The sequence below is a fragment of the Schistocerca cancellata genome, chromosome 5 (genome assembly GCF_023864275.1).
Source record: "Schistocerca cancellata isolate TAMUIC-IGC-003103 chromosome 5, iqSchCanc2.1, whole genome shotgun sequence".
NCBI classification, from domain to species: Eukaryota; Metazoa; Arthropoda; class Insecta; order Orthoptera; family Acrididae; genus Schistocerca; species Schistocerca cancellata.
The window spans coordinates 504,406,774-504,424,229 of record NC_064630.1 but is presented as its reverse complement, the minus strand read 5'-3'; the positions used below and the strand labels follow the sequence as shown (position 1 = coordinate 504,424,229).

At 37.3% G+C, this 17,456-nt stretch overlaps 1 protein-coding gene across 5 annotated transcripts in view; it reads right to left on the bottom strand.

The window, feature by feature from the left end:
• The window catches only part of LOC126188892 (protein phosphatase 1 regulatory subunit 12C-like), a 385,917-nt gene that overhangs the window by 132,777 nt on the left and 235,684 nt on the right, over positions 1–17,456 (bottom strand). For 3 of the 5 annotated variants that reach the window (XM_049930575.1, XM_049930576.1, XM_049930577.1), the window contains 4 exons: positions 17,305–17,418; positions 12,399–12,591; positions 10,798–10,959; positions 9,920–10,100 (listed from right to left, as the gene is read on the bottom strand). In XM_049930575.1, coding sequence (XP_049786532.1) covers positions 9,920–10,100; positions 10,798–10,959; positions 12,399–12,591; positions 17,305–17,418 — 650 coding nt within the window. The remainder of the gene's footprint in view (positions 1–9,919; positions 10,101–10,797; positions 10,960–12,398; positions 12,592–17,304; positions 17,419–17,456) is intronic. The other 2 variants (XM_049930580.1, XM_049930579.1) reach the window with 2 other exon arrangements.

The window sequence follows — 17,456 nt, the reverse complement described above, 5'->3', positions numbered from 1 at the left end:
AAGACTGTAAGGTCCCCTTGTTAGAGCAGAGACAAGCAAGGGAAAAACTTTTCTTTTTTGGGGGGAGTGGGGGTGGGGTGGGGGGGTGATTAACACGAGGAAGCTAATAACAACATGTGGAGGGCAGAATGAAGTCTCTTATGGGTTGGGAGAGGGGAGAATAGAGTACCTAAGTGAAGTGCTTCAGTTCTGTTTGCCTCCAGGAGACCAAGTACATTTCCGTCACAGGGGGACTGTGGGACGAAGGTTTACGAGAAAGTAAGTTGGTTGGTTGGGGACCAAACAGCAAGGTCCCATAATCTAAGTTGGCAACAGCCAAGGAAGGAACTACAGAAACAGCACAGTCCCATCAAGGGGAAGGGAAAACAGGCAAACAAAGAGGTAAAAAGAATGTCGAGGCAGCAGGAAGAGAAAAGAACAGGATGGGTGGAGGACGGTGAAGTGGGAGCTGGGGTGCCCCAGACACGCTACACACGTTTACCACAATGCAGCAAATAATCTACTGATGTTCATTTCATGCTAAATTGATGTTACTCAAATTGGTCCGAAGTGCCTACCATGAGAAGATGTACATATATTCCTAGGACTACAATTCTACCGCCAACGCAATTTCCAGTTTAAAAAGAAGTGAAGCTGACATCAATCAAAATCCTGTTGGAGGATTGTGCTCTTATCGTCCTCTGGTGTTTGAACTGACTTACCAGTCAGTTCTATGGGGAGGCAACAGTTTACTGTTGAGTCCTAACCATGATGCAACTGTCATTTATCATGTCAGGAAGCTTGTCAGAGTAAGCCAGACAAGACATCCAGCCAAAGATACTTAGCCAGGGTGCATATGCAGAAAAAAAAAAAAAAAAACGATTTTTCCCATATTTCCCAGTTAAAAACACACTTTCTCCAGGGTGAAAATACCGTATTTACTCGAATCTAAGCCGCACCTGAAATTTGAGACTCGAAATTCAAGGGGAGAGAAAAGTTTTAGGCTGCACCTCCAAATCGAAACAAAGTTGGTCCATTGTAATATGAGAGACAATTTAGGTCGAATGAATGACTATACAGCTACAGTAGTTTGGTTAGAGTCGTAAGCTTAGCAGTTAAGCTATACAAGGTAGCCATTGCTATGCGTCAGGCGCTCCGTCCGTATTTATACGAGTACCCTTCCTTTTTCACGTGCTTCGTCTGGTTTGAATTGATTGCTTATTTTTCTTTGATTTGGTAAGTGCCGTTCTCTTTGTTATATGTGTTTACGTCACTCTAAGCTGAAAATGCATAACTGTATTGTCATGCATTGTTCGTCGCATTCTGATAATGAGTGTTTACAGCCTGTCGCCGCTCGTGGCATGGCTTGCTTTTGTGCACGCTACCGCCGTTTACAATTTAAAAAAAAAAGAGAGGAATCGTCTCATTAGTGAACAATCGCAAGAGACTGCTATTTGTTGTTACTTACACTGCTGCTTTCTTTGATAATGATCAACAAGAACCAAATAATAGAATGCGTACGATAGATGATATTCTGAACGAGAGTTTCGCAAAAATTTTTCTCCGTTTGAAAATCTTTGGAGACGCCTCTTTAGTACATTACATTCTGCACAGAAACAAGAGTCATTCTAGATTTAAAAGTCTAGTCGATTGCCGTGCTTCATTTCTGACTGTATCACTATTAGGCATAAGACTAATACAAATATAAACATGACATGATATGTATATTCTTCTGTGTTTGCTGTTGTCTCACTCTAGTTTTCGTAGTTTATTAGACAGACAGGATTTAAATGAGGTAGCAGCAAACACAAAAGAATACATGGCAAAATGTTTATATTCCTATTATAGTGAAGAGAATACTGCATGTGATTCACAATTCATAAAAGTTCATATTAGCAACCATCTCTTCTCATAGGTAGGAAAAAAATTCAGAACGTAGAGTTGGCCATGTTGACAAACATCCCAAACATCTTTGTGCCTGCAAAGCATGCCTGTGTAGCGCTACATATATTTGACAGCAGAAGTTAGTTGTGGCGGCACCTACCAGCATTTATCAGAACTTCCGCTTACTTTGCACTCGATTCTAAGCCGCAGGCGGTTTTTTGGATTACAAAAACCGGGAAAAAAGTGCGGCTTAGATTCGAGTAAATACGGTACACTTTTCCCGTGTTAAGTGACAGTATACTTTCCGTCGTAACTGCAAAACTTCTTAATCCTTTGAATGGTTATGGTTTTATACACCAGTGTGGAACTTCCCGGTACTTTAGAAAACTAACCTCGGAGGGAGGGAGGGGGGGGGGGGGCGACCTTTTGGAAAGATCTTTGGTGTGCAGTAACATGTACGCTGCGTATTTTCGTATTATGAAAGTTTAAATTAGAATTCCACTAACCACTGGATGTTACTTTCCAAAGCATCGAAATCGAGATTGTGATGCTGTCACGTGATCTCGCCAGCCGATATTCAGAGCATAGGATACACGATGTTGTCAGCCAATAGCAGCATCACTGTTGAGTAGCGCAAACACACGAACAGGAGAGCAAAGCAAAACTTGCACACATAATATTGGTATCTAAGATTAATAAGCTGCAAGAGAAGCTAAGCTTTCACATATGATGATCTTTTTTGTGCATGTTACACTTCATGATACATCATACATATGTGCCAGTAAAATTTTTAGTAACAACATAAATGTCTGATGTGGGCTCGAAATTCTTCTAAATGGATCATCATCAAAGAGTTGATTTTTAAAATGAGATCAAAGAGATTTTTTTTTAATGAGATCAAAGAGATTTTTTTTTAATGAGATCAAAGAGATTTTTTTTTAATGAGATCAAAGAGTTTTTTTTTAATGAGATCAAAGAGTTTTTTTTTAATGAGATCAAAGAGTTTTTTTTTAATGAGATCAAAGAGTTTTTTTTTAAAATGAGAGTCAAACGCTCTGTGATTCAAGAAATTCGACGTACATTCTCACACATAGTTCAGCTTGTGTAAAATGAAATTTACTTTGAACGTAACACTTTTGAAACCCCCATATGCAATGTTTCCCTGCGACCTTTTAGATACAGGTTTGTTCCAGCAGTTTCCAGAGTGTGCCAGGTAACAGGTGTCACTGGACTTGCGCAGCTGCAGTGACGTAAGAAGCCCGCATGTTCCTACGTGTAAAACATTGAAAGATCTTACATTACGTCATAAAAGAAACAAGACATCAGGATTTCGTGAACCACACTAAAATATATAATTCTGCTGAAAGTGCACATTCGTATGTCCAGATTCCCAATGAAGTAGGCCTCGACCTGATGTTAAGCTTTTCAGTGTGGTTTTTGGGATGTACATTTTCATGAAGTACCAGTACTGTATTATCTCATGTTTGGTTCTTTATTATGGCATAGCGCCATACATGCTAGGACAGGAAAATGTGCACTTGAAATGCAGTGAACAGTTGAAACTACCCAATTGTGTGGAATTAAACACTTCGTTTCAAATAAATTGACTGTCTCAGTGGAAAAGATTAATAGAAGCCACATTTCTTTAGCAAAAAAAAAAAAAAACCCTTCATTGTTCTGCAAGGTGATTAATGCTAATAACTCGTTTTAGCCTTTCGTAATTATATGAATGTATTTTAATTCACTTGCTCCTGGCCACAGAAATCCATTCAGTTTTTATTTGACCTGGGAGCAATAAACGAAGAGGCAACAGCAAAATCTCTAAACGTAAACAAGGGTCACGTGGAGACTACTCCACCTCCTCACTGTAACTCACGACTACTCTCCGCACCAGCACCAGTTTTACGATATTTCCGAACCAGGGCAGTACTAGATAGTGCTCCCCATTCACATTTGTTCGAATTTTGAAATTTTGCCAATACATATCTATCTTCCAGACAGTAGTTTGCAAACCATTCTCTTCGCAATGCTGCCTCCTTCGAATAATTATTGCTGTTAATGTTAATAATTATTACTGTTATGTTAATAATTACTGGTGTTAATGAAAAAACACCACCACCAACTAAAACTGCATCTTCTAGCAAGCTGAGTGTTATCGATTGTAATGCATGCAATGTGATTTGTAATTTCAGTTCTGGCAACAGTGCTTCATGCATTACAGTAGCTTTTCCCCTTGTTGTTGTTGTTGTTGTTGTTGTTGTTGTGGTCTTCAGTCCCGAGACTGGTTTGATGCAGCTCTCCAGTCTACTCTATCCTGTCCAAGCTGCTGCATCTCCCAGTACCTACTGCAACCTACATCCTTCTGAATCTGCTTGGTATATTCATCTCTTGGTCTCCCTCTATGATTTTTACCCTCCACACTGCCCTCCAGTATTAAATTGGTGATCCCTTGATGCCTCAGAACATGTCCTACCAACCGATCCCTTCTTCTAGTCAAGTTGTGCCACAAACTTCTCTTCTCCCAAATCCTATTCAACACCTCCTCATTAGTTATGTGATCTACCCATCTAATCTTCAGCATTCTTTTGTAGCACCACATTTTGAAAGCTTCTATTCTCTTCTTGTTTAAACTATTTATCATCTATGTTTCACTTCCATACATGGCTACACTCCGTACAAATACTTTCAGAAAAGACTTCCTGACACTTAAATCTATACTCCATGTTAACAAATTTCTCTTCTTCAGAAACGCTTTCCTTGCCATTGCCAGTCTACATTTTATATCCTCTCTACTTCGACCATCATCAGTTATTTTGCTCCCCAAATAGCAAAATTCCTTTACTACTTTAAGTGACTCATTTCCTAATCTAATTGCCTCAAAATCACCCAATTTAATTCGACTACATTCCATTATTCTAGTTTTGCTTTTGTTGATGTTCATCTTATACCCTCCTTTCAAGACACTGTCCATGCCTTTCAACTGCTCTTCCAAGTCCTTTGCTGTCTCTGACAGAATTACAATGTCATCGGTGAACCTCAAAGTTTTTATTTCTTCTCCATGGATTTTAATACCTACTCCGAATCTTTCTTTCACTTCCTTTACTGCTTGCTCAATATACAGATTGAATAACATCGGGGAGAGGCTACAACCCTGTCTCACTCCCTTCCCAACCACTGCTTCCCTTTCATGCCCCTCAACTCTTATAACTGCCATTTGGTTTCCTCATCGCATTATTAACGTGAACAGTTATGGTGACATTCTAAGATAATTAAAAGAACTTCTTGGATCTTCCATTATAAATTATTTCAGCAAGGTTGCTGAGTAACCGAGCTGACATCTTTTATTCATCCAGTCACGAATCGAGACATGTTTATCATATTTTTCTTGAGCAGCAATCCCATGCAACAAACTTTAACTCCATCACAACTCGTGGACATGCCGCTAACAAAACTTTCATTTCAGACACGAGTCAGGAACCCACAAAATGATGAAATTGAAATGTATACTTGTTTCGCCAGGCCTAAAATCATATATGAAACCATTTGCATGGAACTCATTTCACACAAGGAGGGGCACAACCCAATATCATTGTGCAAACTAGGCTTAACGCTTTTCAAACCACCACCTGCAATATTTTCCCCTGACCTGTTAGAATTAGGTTCGTTTCAGCAGTAGGCACAGACCACCACAGGCGTCACTGCACTTGCGCAGCTACGATGACGTAGGAAGCTCGTATGTTTATACATTAAAAGATCTTACATTATGTCCTAAAAGAAACAAGACATCAGAGGATACTCTAAGAGCATCGTAATTTCATGAACCATACTGAAAAGCATTATTCGGCTTATAGTGCACATTCGCATGTCCAGATTCACAATGAAGTACGTCTCAACCCGATATTAAGCTTTTCAGTGCAGTTTTTGGGATGTAAATTTTCTTGGAGTACCAGTACTGTATTATCTCGTGTCTGGTTCTTTATTATGCATAATGCCATATGTGCTAGAAGATGAAAACATGCACTTGAAATGCAATGAACAGTTGAAATAGTGTGGAATTAAACTCTTCGTTTCAAATAAATTTAAATTGACTGTCTCAGCAGAAAAGATTAATAGAAGCCAAATTTCTTTAGCAAACTGACAAAAAGAACATTGTTTTGCCAAGGCGATTAATGCTTGACTGTCAGAAAGGTGGAAATAAAATAAGATTTGAAACTACGAACATGTTAGACCTTCATAATTATGTGAATGTATTTTAATTCACTTGATAAGCTCTCGGCCACAGAAATCTGTTTTGTTTTCATTTGACGGGAGAGAAATAACCGAAATGAAACAGCAAAGTCACTAAACATAAACATGGGTACATGGAGACTACCCACCTCGCTACTACAAATCAGATTGCTCTGCGCACCTGCCCTGGATCTACGATGATTCCGAACCATCCCATCACCCCCCCCCCCCCCCCCCCCCCCCCGAAGCGTTTGGGATAGTAGAGCACCAAAAATTAAAAAAACCTGCCTTTTCACAAAATTTTCATTTTGTAGTGCACATCTTTCTGAACAGCCAGATACATAAAGCATATATGTTCGAGAAAATGTAAGACATGTTATTTGGTCTTAAGTGTGCCAAAGTGCAGCGGCACGCCTCTTCACACAGCATTCTTCTATCACGTGTCACTGCATTTCGCTCTTGGAATTCAAACATTTTGTAATGGATGCCATCAAATTATATTCAGGACAGTAGAAATTAATATGCCCTGTTGTGCCTCTACTGCTCCCAGTTGGTCGGTTTGACATCCTGCCCCTCTCTTTTAAAAAACGTCGCAATTAATACTTGATGGGGTTATTTGTAACCGGGAGATCAAGAACTCTTCAAAAATGTGCACTCATTATTGCCTATTGGCTAATAACTTGCTGTTTTGTGTGACATAAAAGCAAATATAAGGTACATAAAACCGCGAAGACAAGAGACAAGCAAGACAGTACACTTTTCTTCACTCCTTACATCCTAGCATCTTTTCTCTAATCTTGCTACAGCTTTACATGACGTGCTTTCCTTCTTGAGAAACAATCTATTACCTCATCAAAGTTCGTCAAATGTTTTGCTACATGAAAAATCAAAATGTCGTCGTATAATATTGAAAATGCTGTTATTACAAATAGTACCCACGACTAATGTGATTTCTCAATCTGATTACGTCTCTTTTGTCACTGTCTACTAGATGAAATGAAATAGGCCCCTCTAGTATTGCAGCAATTTTAACAAACACCAAATAAATGAGACTGTTTTGGCACAAATGGTCATTTTTATAGCACGACAGAACATAATTCATGAATTACCAATATTAAATGCCTATTAGGCCTACTAAAGGCAAAAATCTTTATGTTAGGAATAGTTTCACATTTCATTCACACACTCCAGCTTCTCAAACATGGAATCAATTCCCAGAATAGAACTTAAGCAGCTGCTAGCTGGGGACTGTACAACTGGCCGGTACTAGAGTAGCAATCTGGCCAAAACTTTCCTGTCTAAAGTTCAATTTCTTGGAGACATCGCAAAGATAATACATGATCTTTCTTATTTGTTATTCCTGCCTGTCGTTTATTTCCACTCTGGTAGTCTGAATCCATGGATTTCACTAGTAATTATAAGCTGATTGATCATTCGCTAGCCCAGTCAACACGTAACACACAGTGATTGGCATTCACCTGTTTGACTTTATTCCACTCAGGTAATACAGCCTCGTCCCCTTCTGTCTGCAGGAAAGTTTGTTTCTAAATGCGACAGATTCCTCTGGCAGAGACATCACGTACACTACGCACCCATTCAAAAATCAACTTATGGTTCACTCATGAATCAATAAGGGAATAAATCAACAGGGATATGTTTCAAAATCATATGAATAATTGCTAGACCAACGTGCACTGGATGTTAGGCACTTTGAGAAACAAGATTTTTTTCCTCAAGAACCAAATTTGGTGGCCCCATCCCCTCATGAAATCGCCGCCCGAGGCAGACATGACGGAACCTGCTTCCCCCCTCGGGCACTAGATCCGGGCCTGTTGCGCAACAGCTACACTTCTGTAGCCAGAAGTGGGAGAAGGTACTACCCATATGCAACACAACTGCGCATGAGCCCACTAACGAATTAAATGTAAACAGTTGAGAAGTCATTCTCACATGAAGCAATTTGTTGTTATAAGGCATTGCATAGCCTTCCTAAAGCCTGTGACACATTTTGCTGTTCGCATATGCTTGTATGAGCACTGTGTTTTGTCGTCGTGTGTGACGCATTTCCTTTGCAACTGAATTTTACATTCTTTTTTCCGCTCATTCATGTTTTATTGCTGCAGTAGTGGGATACAGTAGTATCTTTTGTTAGAGTATCAGTTCTTATGAGATAAAATTACAAAAATTTACCGTATTTACTCGAATCTAAGCCACACTTTTTTTCCAGTTTTTGTAATCCAAAAAACCGCCTCCGGCTTAGAATCGATTGCAAAGTAAGCGGAAGTTCTGAAAAACGTTGGTAGGTGCCGTCACAACTAATTTCTGCCGTCGAATATATGTAGCGCTACACAGGCATGCTTAGCAGGAACAAAGACAAATAGATAAATACTGGCGCCGAAACCTCCGAGTCAGTAAATAAATTAAAAAAGGTGGAAGACGAGCTTTTTTTCTCCACCCTGAGTTTCGAGCAGTGGATTTTCATACATTATCCAACGAAGTAAATACAAATTCCGTATTGTTCATCTTCGAATGTAGCAGCATTTCAATGTACTATGAAAATCCGACTGGCAAGACTGTTTGGGATGTTTGTCAATATGGCCATCTCTACGTTCTGAATTTTTTCCTACCTGTGAGAAGAGATGGTTGCTAATAGGAACTTTTATGAATTGTGAATCACATGCAGTATTCTCTTCACCAAAAGAATAATACAAATATAAACATTTTGCCATGTATTCTTTCATGTTTGCTGCTATCTCATTTAAATCCTGTCTGCCTATTAAACTACAAAACTAGAGTGAGACAACAGCAAACGCGGAAGAATATACATATCATGTCATTTTTATATTCGTATTATTCTTATGCTGAATAGTGATACAGTCAGAAATGAAGCATGCAATTGACTAGATTTTTAAATCTGAGATGACTAATTTCTGTGCAGAATGTATTGTACAAAAGAGGTGTCTGCAAAGGTTTTCAAACGGAGAAAATTTTTCACTAAACTCTTGTTCAGAACATCTTCTATCATACGCAGTCTATTATTTGGTTCTTGTTGACCATTATCGAAGAAAGCAGCAGTGTAAGTAACAACAAATAGTCTCTTGCCATTGTTTCGCTGATGAGATGAGCCTGAGAGATCCCAGTAACTACTACACCCCCCCCCCCCCCCCCACACACACACACCTTTCCAGCCCTAATGTCTCAAATCAATTCCTCTTTCTCTCTGAACAATGAATGTACCTCTTTTGAAAGTTAGGATTAGTACTGTTGATTAGTGTTGCTATTGGCAGCACCAGGAACTTCATATTTTGAATGCCCTACTGCCGAGCTATTCAGTCCTGATAAATTGAATTACTGAGATAAAAGTAATTTTTAACACTTATTTGAGGGGTTGTAAACTTTCTTTGTAACTGACGCAGATGACAATGCACCACTTGATGTGACATCTTTTTCTCGTTGTATTTAGAGTTGTTAATAAACTGTTAGTGACAAGAGAGAAAATAGTGAAGAAATTTTAACATATAAAATTGAGCAAAGACCTTGTATGAAGAAGCTAGGAGACAAGTACAGGCTATGTAACTGAAAATTATAGTGTATTTGGAAAAGTAGTTGGTTATATTGAAGAAAATCATTTCAAGAACAACAAATGACAAAAAAATTAGTTCCTGCTTCTACACTGGAGTTGTCAGATATACTTTAACATTGCGTGTCTTATTCAGGTATAACTATTAACAGTGGATGTGGCACTTTCATGATAAGTTAATGCAGTTACTTGGAATTTTTTCACAAAGAATGTGAAAGTGGTAACAACCATCTAATGTATCTTATGTACCTCTGTCGTCTGGTGGCTTCGATTGTCGCCTAAGTGCTATTGTTACAGTAGTATCGACAGATGATGGGTCAACTGGTGCAGAGGATGGTCGCACTGGAGTACTTCCCGATGTCCTCCTAACATACGTTGTAGCAGCCGTGTCATTTGGAGTACTTTTGCTACGTGCATCTTCCAGTAGAAACTGGAAAAGAAATTTATTACATGTACTTCATGAAGTAATTTTAATACTCTCTAAAAATAAAAGCGGCATGCAATTCATGTATCAGGCGTTGTCTATCAAAACGGAAATGAAAAATTTTTCGACACTTCTAAAGAAACAACAACAACACACACATCATTTTCAAAATGGATACCATGTATTGTGCAAAAATCTACCAACAAAATAGATCGGCCCTTTACATATCCAGGTCACTAGCTCAAATGAGTTTCTGAAAACAAAGAGAATTCTGTTTGCATTTTTGTAAATGCTTGTCATGCGACATAAGAACACGTAAAATATTCCAAGATCAGATAACTGCTCTAGTTTCGCCTTCTCCCTCGCCAGCATTTTTTTCCAACACGAATAGAAATCATGCACAAAAGATGTAATTCTGAATACCTACAACTCTACATTATTACCATGACTATATGTGAAGAAAGTGGATAATTGGAAGGAAAAGTGTGTTAATTACAGAAAATCTACAGTAAGAATACCCTAAAAATAAACATGCAGAGCTTATTTTAAATAATCAGCCGTAAGACAGGCAGAGACACAAAACTACAATAGAAACTTTAGTGAACAGAATTACTGCACCAGTGATATCTAACAGGTTGAGAAGAGAAGTCTACTACAAAGCAGAAACTACTGGGTGTACTGGAACAAGCAACTGTCAGCACACCTTATTCCTGTCACCGTTATCAACCCTAAGCCTCCAAGAGGGTCGTCGCTCTTGGTGTACTTCCTCTTCTTTTCCACCTGTTGCCACACTCTTTGAAGGCACTGTTGGGCTTGCTGTAGTTATTGTTGCAGTAATTGATGGTGAGTTAGTAACAGCAGGAAGCTGTGGAAACCGAATATCAGAAATGACACCTTTATAACGTGGCGCTGTATTAGTACACACTACATTTAACCCAAGCAAGTAATACGTTCAATAATTCCACACCCTGACAGCCAAAATTACAATATCTGAAAACTGGAAAATAGTAAGACAAGTTCAAGTAGCCATCTGTGAATTTTTATGCACTCTAACTCCACGTACATTTGAATCTTCATTCTCTTTTCATCTGCCTATCAAATTACAGTTGTTCTGTTCTTGCTTTCATTTCGTATGGAACAGTTTACAACTAAAGAAATTTGTTAGCACTAACTCCTTGTCATTAACATCCATTTCAGTGAAGGACAAGGTTTGCGCTGTGGTCCTGCTGGTGTACACCATGGCAGTCATCTAAATAAATTTTGGAGAAACAATTTCAGACAACAGTCAACTATAGCATTTTTAAAGTTTATGACTCTTCTTAATCGAAACTTTCTGTAGTAATCACACACTTCATAATAAGTTTTTGAAAATGTTCTAGAAATGTTGGAAGCACCATTTGTTAACCATGTGTACACAATATCCCAAAAAAATGTAAACGACACTTCATGTGAATGTAATGGCTGGTTTGATGAGACAAACAAAGAAGAGAACAAAGGTACAAATCGATTTTTTTTAATGAAATGATTTAATACAGGCAAACTGCACAGAAAACCTATAACATCATAAGTTGTTATATATAAGAGTGCCAACATATTGAAATGTTGACACCACCAAGAGATATATTTCTTAACTTTTAGAGCTTCTAACTTACATCAATACAGGCAGACTTGTGTGTTTGGTAGCTCAGTGCAAAACTGAATACAGAGCACCACACTAAATACTTAGGCAAATCTAAATATGTTCCTTGAGAACTATCAAAATTCAAATGTCAGTGAATATGTTGATAATGTAAGAATCTTTTTTGTAATATCTAGCTTATTGGATTCCAATCAGATCAACATGTATATCCTTTGACTAAGAAGCAAACAAACACCAACAAATTTCCTAAAATTATTTCTCATGATATTTTTGTTCCCATGTTTTGTATTTTTCTCTCCATGCTTTGCAGTTGCACAATTGTGTCTGCCCCACGAGCAAACTGCCTTCTTATCATTCCTAAACATTAATTATCTTTTTGTTTTATCTAATAATTAATGCCAAAACTCAAAATGAGTTCTACACAGAGTTTTGAGTAAACAATATTTACTTTTCGAGTGCCTGATAAGCACTTAATAAAAATATTGCCACTTTGTGGCAAACAAATACAGTTTCTACGGTTAATTGCAAACTACAGGATACCCATTTTCTACATGGAAAGGAGTGGTTTCGGTTTTATTCCTCACTGGGACATGAAAGAGGAGGGAGATGGAGATCAGAGAAAGGAGGAGGGGCGGGGCTTATGTTCATATACTTTTAACACATACCTGTTCATTATTGCTCAATTGTTGTGTTGCTTGTTGAAGCTGCTGCTGATTTTTTCGTTTTACCAGCTGCTCTGCAGACTTTATTTCTTCTAAAGTGACACCTTGAGTGGATCGTCGTGTTTCACGAACACGTTTTGCATGTGCTTTCCTTTGCGTTTCTGATTCCTCATCACGAACAGGTGGGACAAAGGATCTGAAATAAATGAATATATTTTAACAACTATATAAATTTGATTAAATGTATACCTACTACCTTCACATTAGTATTTTATGATAAATGGTGCCTCTAATTTTTTCATTTTAATTAGTCCAGTCTTATTTTATTATATTCTCAACACTCTCACACTGGGGATTCATTTTCTCTTTTCCTGTTACAAACATATGTAATTATATTACTGAAATGTAAGCTGCAATCATGTTCACCTTACAATGCTGCAGACTGATGGGATAAGACACAAGCCTAAAAAATGCACTTTTTTCTCACCTTACAGTAGCAATATGTGTGGTCCTAAAAGAAATTAGTAGCGTTACACGAGCTATAATGTATCATAATCTTGGGGTAAAAATTAAAAAAAAAATTATTTTAACTTTGCAAATGGAGAAAAAAGTTTTTTCATTACAAATAAAAAATTACTTCCTAGAATTTTACAAATGAGAAAGCAAACAAAACTTATGAACTAATGTACACTTGCATTGGCTTCTTTAATTCTTTAAAATGTCTCTTCTGACAGTATGTAATGCTGTAAAGGAAGTCAACCTCTCAGGCTGCTGCACACTACATTCTGAATTCTTATTTTTATGGTACTTCAACTGCAGTGAAAAAGGGCCTACTCTTAACACTGAAACACTAGCTTCCACGGTAGAATGACTGCTGCTTAAGACAGCCTCTTTTGGAACAACATCAGGTCGCAAAACCTATCGATTTTCTTTGTAGTTCCACCACTTTTGAACACTGTTTCAAAGTTAAATTAACAGAACCATGTTATCTATGATATTAGTCATTTAAGAGTGAGGGAAATGGGCAGTGGTAGTTCAGAGTTAAATGCAGCAGTAGGTTTCCTGTGGTTGAGATATTACACATTAGCTCAGTTGTTCATTGAATGGAAAGGAATTGAAGTCTTTATCTTTCTGGTTGTCTTTAACCTGCACTCATCTCATTCAGCTTCATTCTGCTTTAAAAAAAAATCCGACAAGAACCAAACTGTTTGAAAGGCTTCTGCAAACTAAGTTACAATTCTACACCTCTTTATTGCAACTGAGAAGCAATTCTAACTCTATATAAATGACACACACACTTTGTATTCAAGTAATGTTAACATTAATATCTCCATAAAAGTTAGAAACAATCATTTTACCAACACAAACATGGTAATGTTGTGTGCAATTAACTTATGTTGTGTGCAGAAATATAAACATCACAATACCGTATTTACCCTAGTATAAGACAATCCTAAATATAAGACAACCCCTTCCCCTCCATCCCTTTTAATTTAAGTGTCTCCTTGAGCAGAGTTCATTTTTAATATATTCCGACTACTCAAAGTTACAAACTGTTTTATTGACATTAAGTACCTGCCTAACCCTTAAGCATTATACCTATTTTAAAATAAAGGCTTTTCTGATTGCCTACATTTAAAAATACAACAAGAAACCAAAAGGAATGGTTTACATTAATTTTTACCGTTAGCACCTTTTTCCACTTACTAAACCTGTTGTCTGTGGTATCATCATTTTTAAGCACCACTCTCACCCTAACAGAACAGTTGTGAAGTTAATGTCTTTATTGTCACAAATATTTCACGGTTTCTTCCAAATACGTTGTGATATCCGAGGTTGTGATTACGGTGGAACCTGAGAATGCAGATGTTTTGCTGAATATGTATTGGGTTTTGCTTCAACACTGACACGAGAATATTACGCAGTTTCTTGCTTCCAAATATATTGTCTGCTCGCTGCTCTCTCCACAGCTACGCAGAACCAGCATCTGACACACCCTCATTGATTCCTGTTATACCTCATGATCAGTGTCAACAACATTGTTGTAGGAAACATGTAAGTATACTATGGTCCCTATCTAGAGAACCACAACTGGCCCCTATCTAGATCATCATCTGCTGAAATGTACAACAACATAGTTCTATTTTTGTCCAATTTTAAAGTCAGTTCAAATGGTTTCAGGCAAACTATAGCAGTATAGGTTCTCCTGGTTGGTAGCAAGACAGAACTTGCTGCCCATTCAGTACTCCATAACCTACTTCTCAATGAAGACTGTATCACTCTTCCCCCTCCAACCCTTCCAAAATGCTGTGCTGAGCAACTGTGAAATTTGGGCTGCAATATCTTCTACGGTGTAGGTCATACGCAACATCACTAACTAATACATAAAGACTGCAATCACAATTCAATAAAATCTTCTAATTTCCACTTGCTCTGTGATCTACTGACATCTGTTGGCACTACCTCCACAAAGGGTCTTGCCGTTGTAATTTATTCTTGTGATAACAACTGCTGACAGTTTAATACTTTTTTTTTTTAGATATTTAATTCTGAATTAATTTTCCATCCTGTTTCCTACACTGTTAACCAGCACCATGAATGTTGGTATACAATATCCACATATGTATGAGAACTTTTACTGCAAACCTGTTCAAATGTAACAAGAGTTTGTAAGATAATAGCTTTAAATTCTATGTCCTCCTGGATTTCACGAAATTGTGAATTTCAAGCAGAGCAATAGGTGGTTGTTGTAAATAGTTTATAGTTTCTCATGTACTGTTTGCACACGTGAGTCAAATGTCACTTGATTGTACGATCAAGGTCGGTACCGTATAAAGCACTTCGGTGTATTAGGAAATGTGTAACCTGTTTGAGTGCGAGTATTGTCTGCTTTCCAAATTCAATATAAATCTCCACGTGACCTCCTTAGCCCAAGATTCATCAGTAAATGTAAGAAATACCTATATCGAACTATTAAACAGTATAAAAACATTGACCTCAGCACCAATAGTTTAATATGTGAATGTAAGACAATCTCGTTGTCTTCGGACAATGAATGGGGGAAAAAAACCTCATCTTATAATCGAGTAAATACGGTAATAAACTGTTTACCCCTTCTGTTTCTGTATCTGAAAACAATGACTGACTGACACACACACACACACACACACACACACACACACACAGACAGACAGACAGACAGACAGAGAGAGAGAGAGAGAGAGAGAGAGAGAGAATCAGACATTCATAATATATCTCTGTAATTTTAAAGATTAATTACTTATTTACACCAAAAATGACAAAAAGATAAGGCAAAGTAAGAAACATGCAAAACTCTTGATACACATGCATACTACACTTGTGAGACTGGTAAACCACACAATTTGATTGATACATGGCCATCAACACATTGGGTCAACCCTGAAGGACTAAAAGCACCTGTTTAGCTTTCATACGCATCACAAATGTTTCAAAGTAACAACTGTGAATGGCTACAAGCACTGCAATATTAAAGCTGGAATACATAAATTAAATTTTTTTTTTTTTGGGGGGGGGGGGGGGGGGGGGGGAACAAACAACAAAAACACAAGCCATTAAAGCTAGGTCAAACAGCTTTATAATTAATTAAATGACTATCCACTAATCAGCATTTGCTATTTTTCTGATGAGAAATTTTAAAGCACTCAAGAACAAACATGGCTGTAGATAGTTATAAATTGCAATAAAGATAAACCTTGTCAGCCATGGAACTACAGGAGAAAGGAAACTCACAAATTGTTTAAAAATTTCCCATTATCTGTTATTAACAAAGAATATTTGAGGAGTTGTTCCATTTCCACTTAAAGTGGGAGTTGGTTCTTTACTGTAGTAAACTATCTGAGCACTATAATGGGAGTCACTACTTATTTTGAAATACAAAATATCAAATCAAATTACTATTGGATTTTTAAAAAATTCTTTCCATCTCTAACCATATGCCAGAAAATTGACACTGTCTAGAAGCTTCAAAAGAATAGTTGGATATGCAGGACCAACATTAATACATTTAATAAATGCCTCACATGGATTTAAGCAATACCGATGGGAGTGATTAAAAATAGGCCAATTTTTAAAGTTTGTGGCTGGAAGTATATTTTTTACAATTGAGACTGATGAATAGTTTACAGTGAGAAAACAATAATACAAACAACTTGTTACTGGTTACTTTCAATAAAAAAAATTATTAAAAAACTGGTCTTACAAATCAAGAACGAAAATGGCTATAAAAACTGATCAAAAAACTCAATTAATAATGAATTTCTTTATATTACACCTGACATATCACAAATAAATTTGATACCACTTGAGAACAGAAAGGGAGACTGTGATGTATGTTCTGCCAATGAGGTGATCATTGGAGACTGACTACCAACTCAGCAGGATAACATGAGAGTATTCATAATTTGTAACTCTGCTTGTCAGAGAAGAGTGATCCACAATTATAATAATTCATACATCAATGAAATTATGTTGCTCACTTCAGAAATCACATTTATATTGCCCCATATGTTACAACAAGTATAAAGATAAGTACATTTAATAACTGTCTAAATGAACTAGATGCCTACCACGTCACATAATATTATATTTTCTTATGTGAACCATTTCATTAGATGGCCAAATGACTGCAGAAGAAATTACTGAAATTAGTATTAATTTACAGTGAAAAACCACAAAAACAAAAATAATGGGCATGCATTAGAAAAAAAAAAATCACTCATTCAGCATAAACACACATGACCTTAGGGAAGAGTGATGATATCTACAAACAGTTGTTACAGAAATGATGTGTAAGAATATAGGCAGAAAGCAAAGAAAAAACTGAAAAGCATCCAAGTGTTAGTGAAAACTGATGTTGTGAGAAACGCACTTGAAAAAATTTTTAAAGATGTTCCCTGGGCTTAGCTTACTCCCACCGGGTGTTGTGGGTGTAGGTGGTGTTGGAGGACAAGTGCTGGCAGCACTGTCCTTTGGAGGACTGAAACTAGTGAAGTTAACAATTCAGTGAACACAGTACCTTAT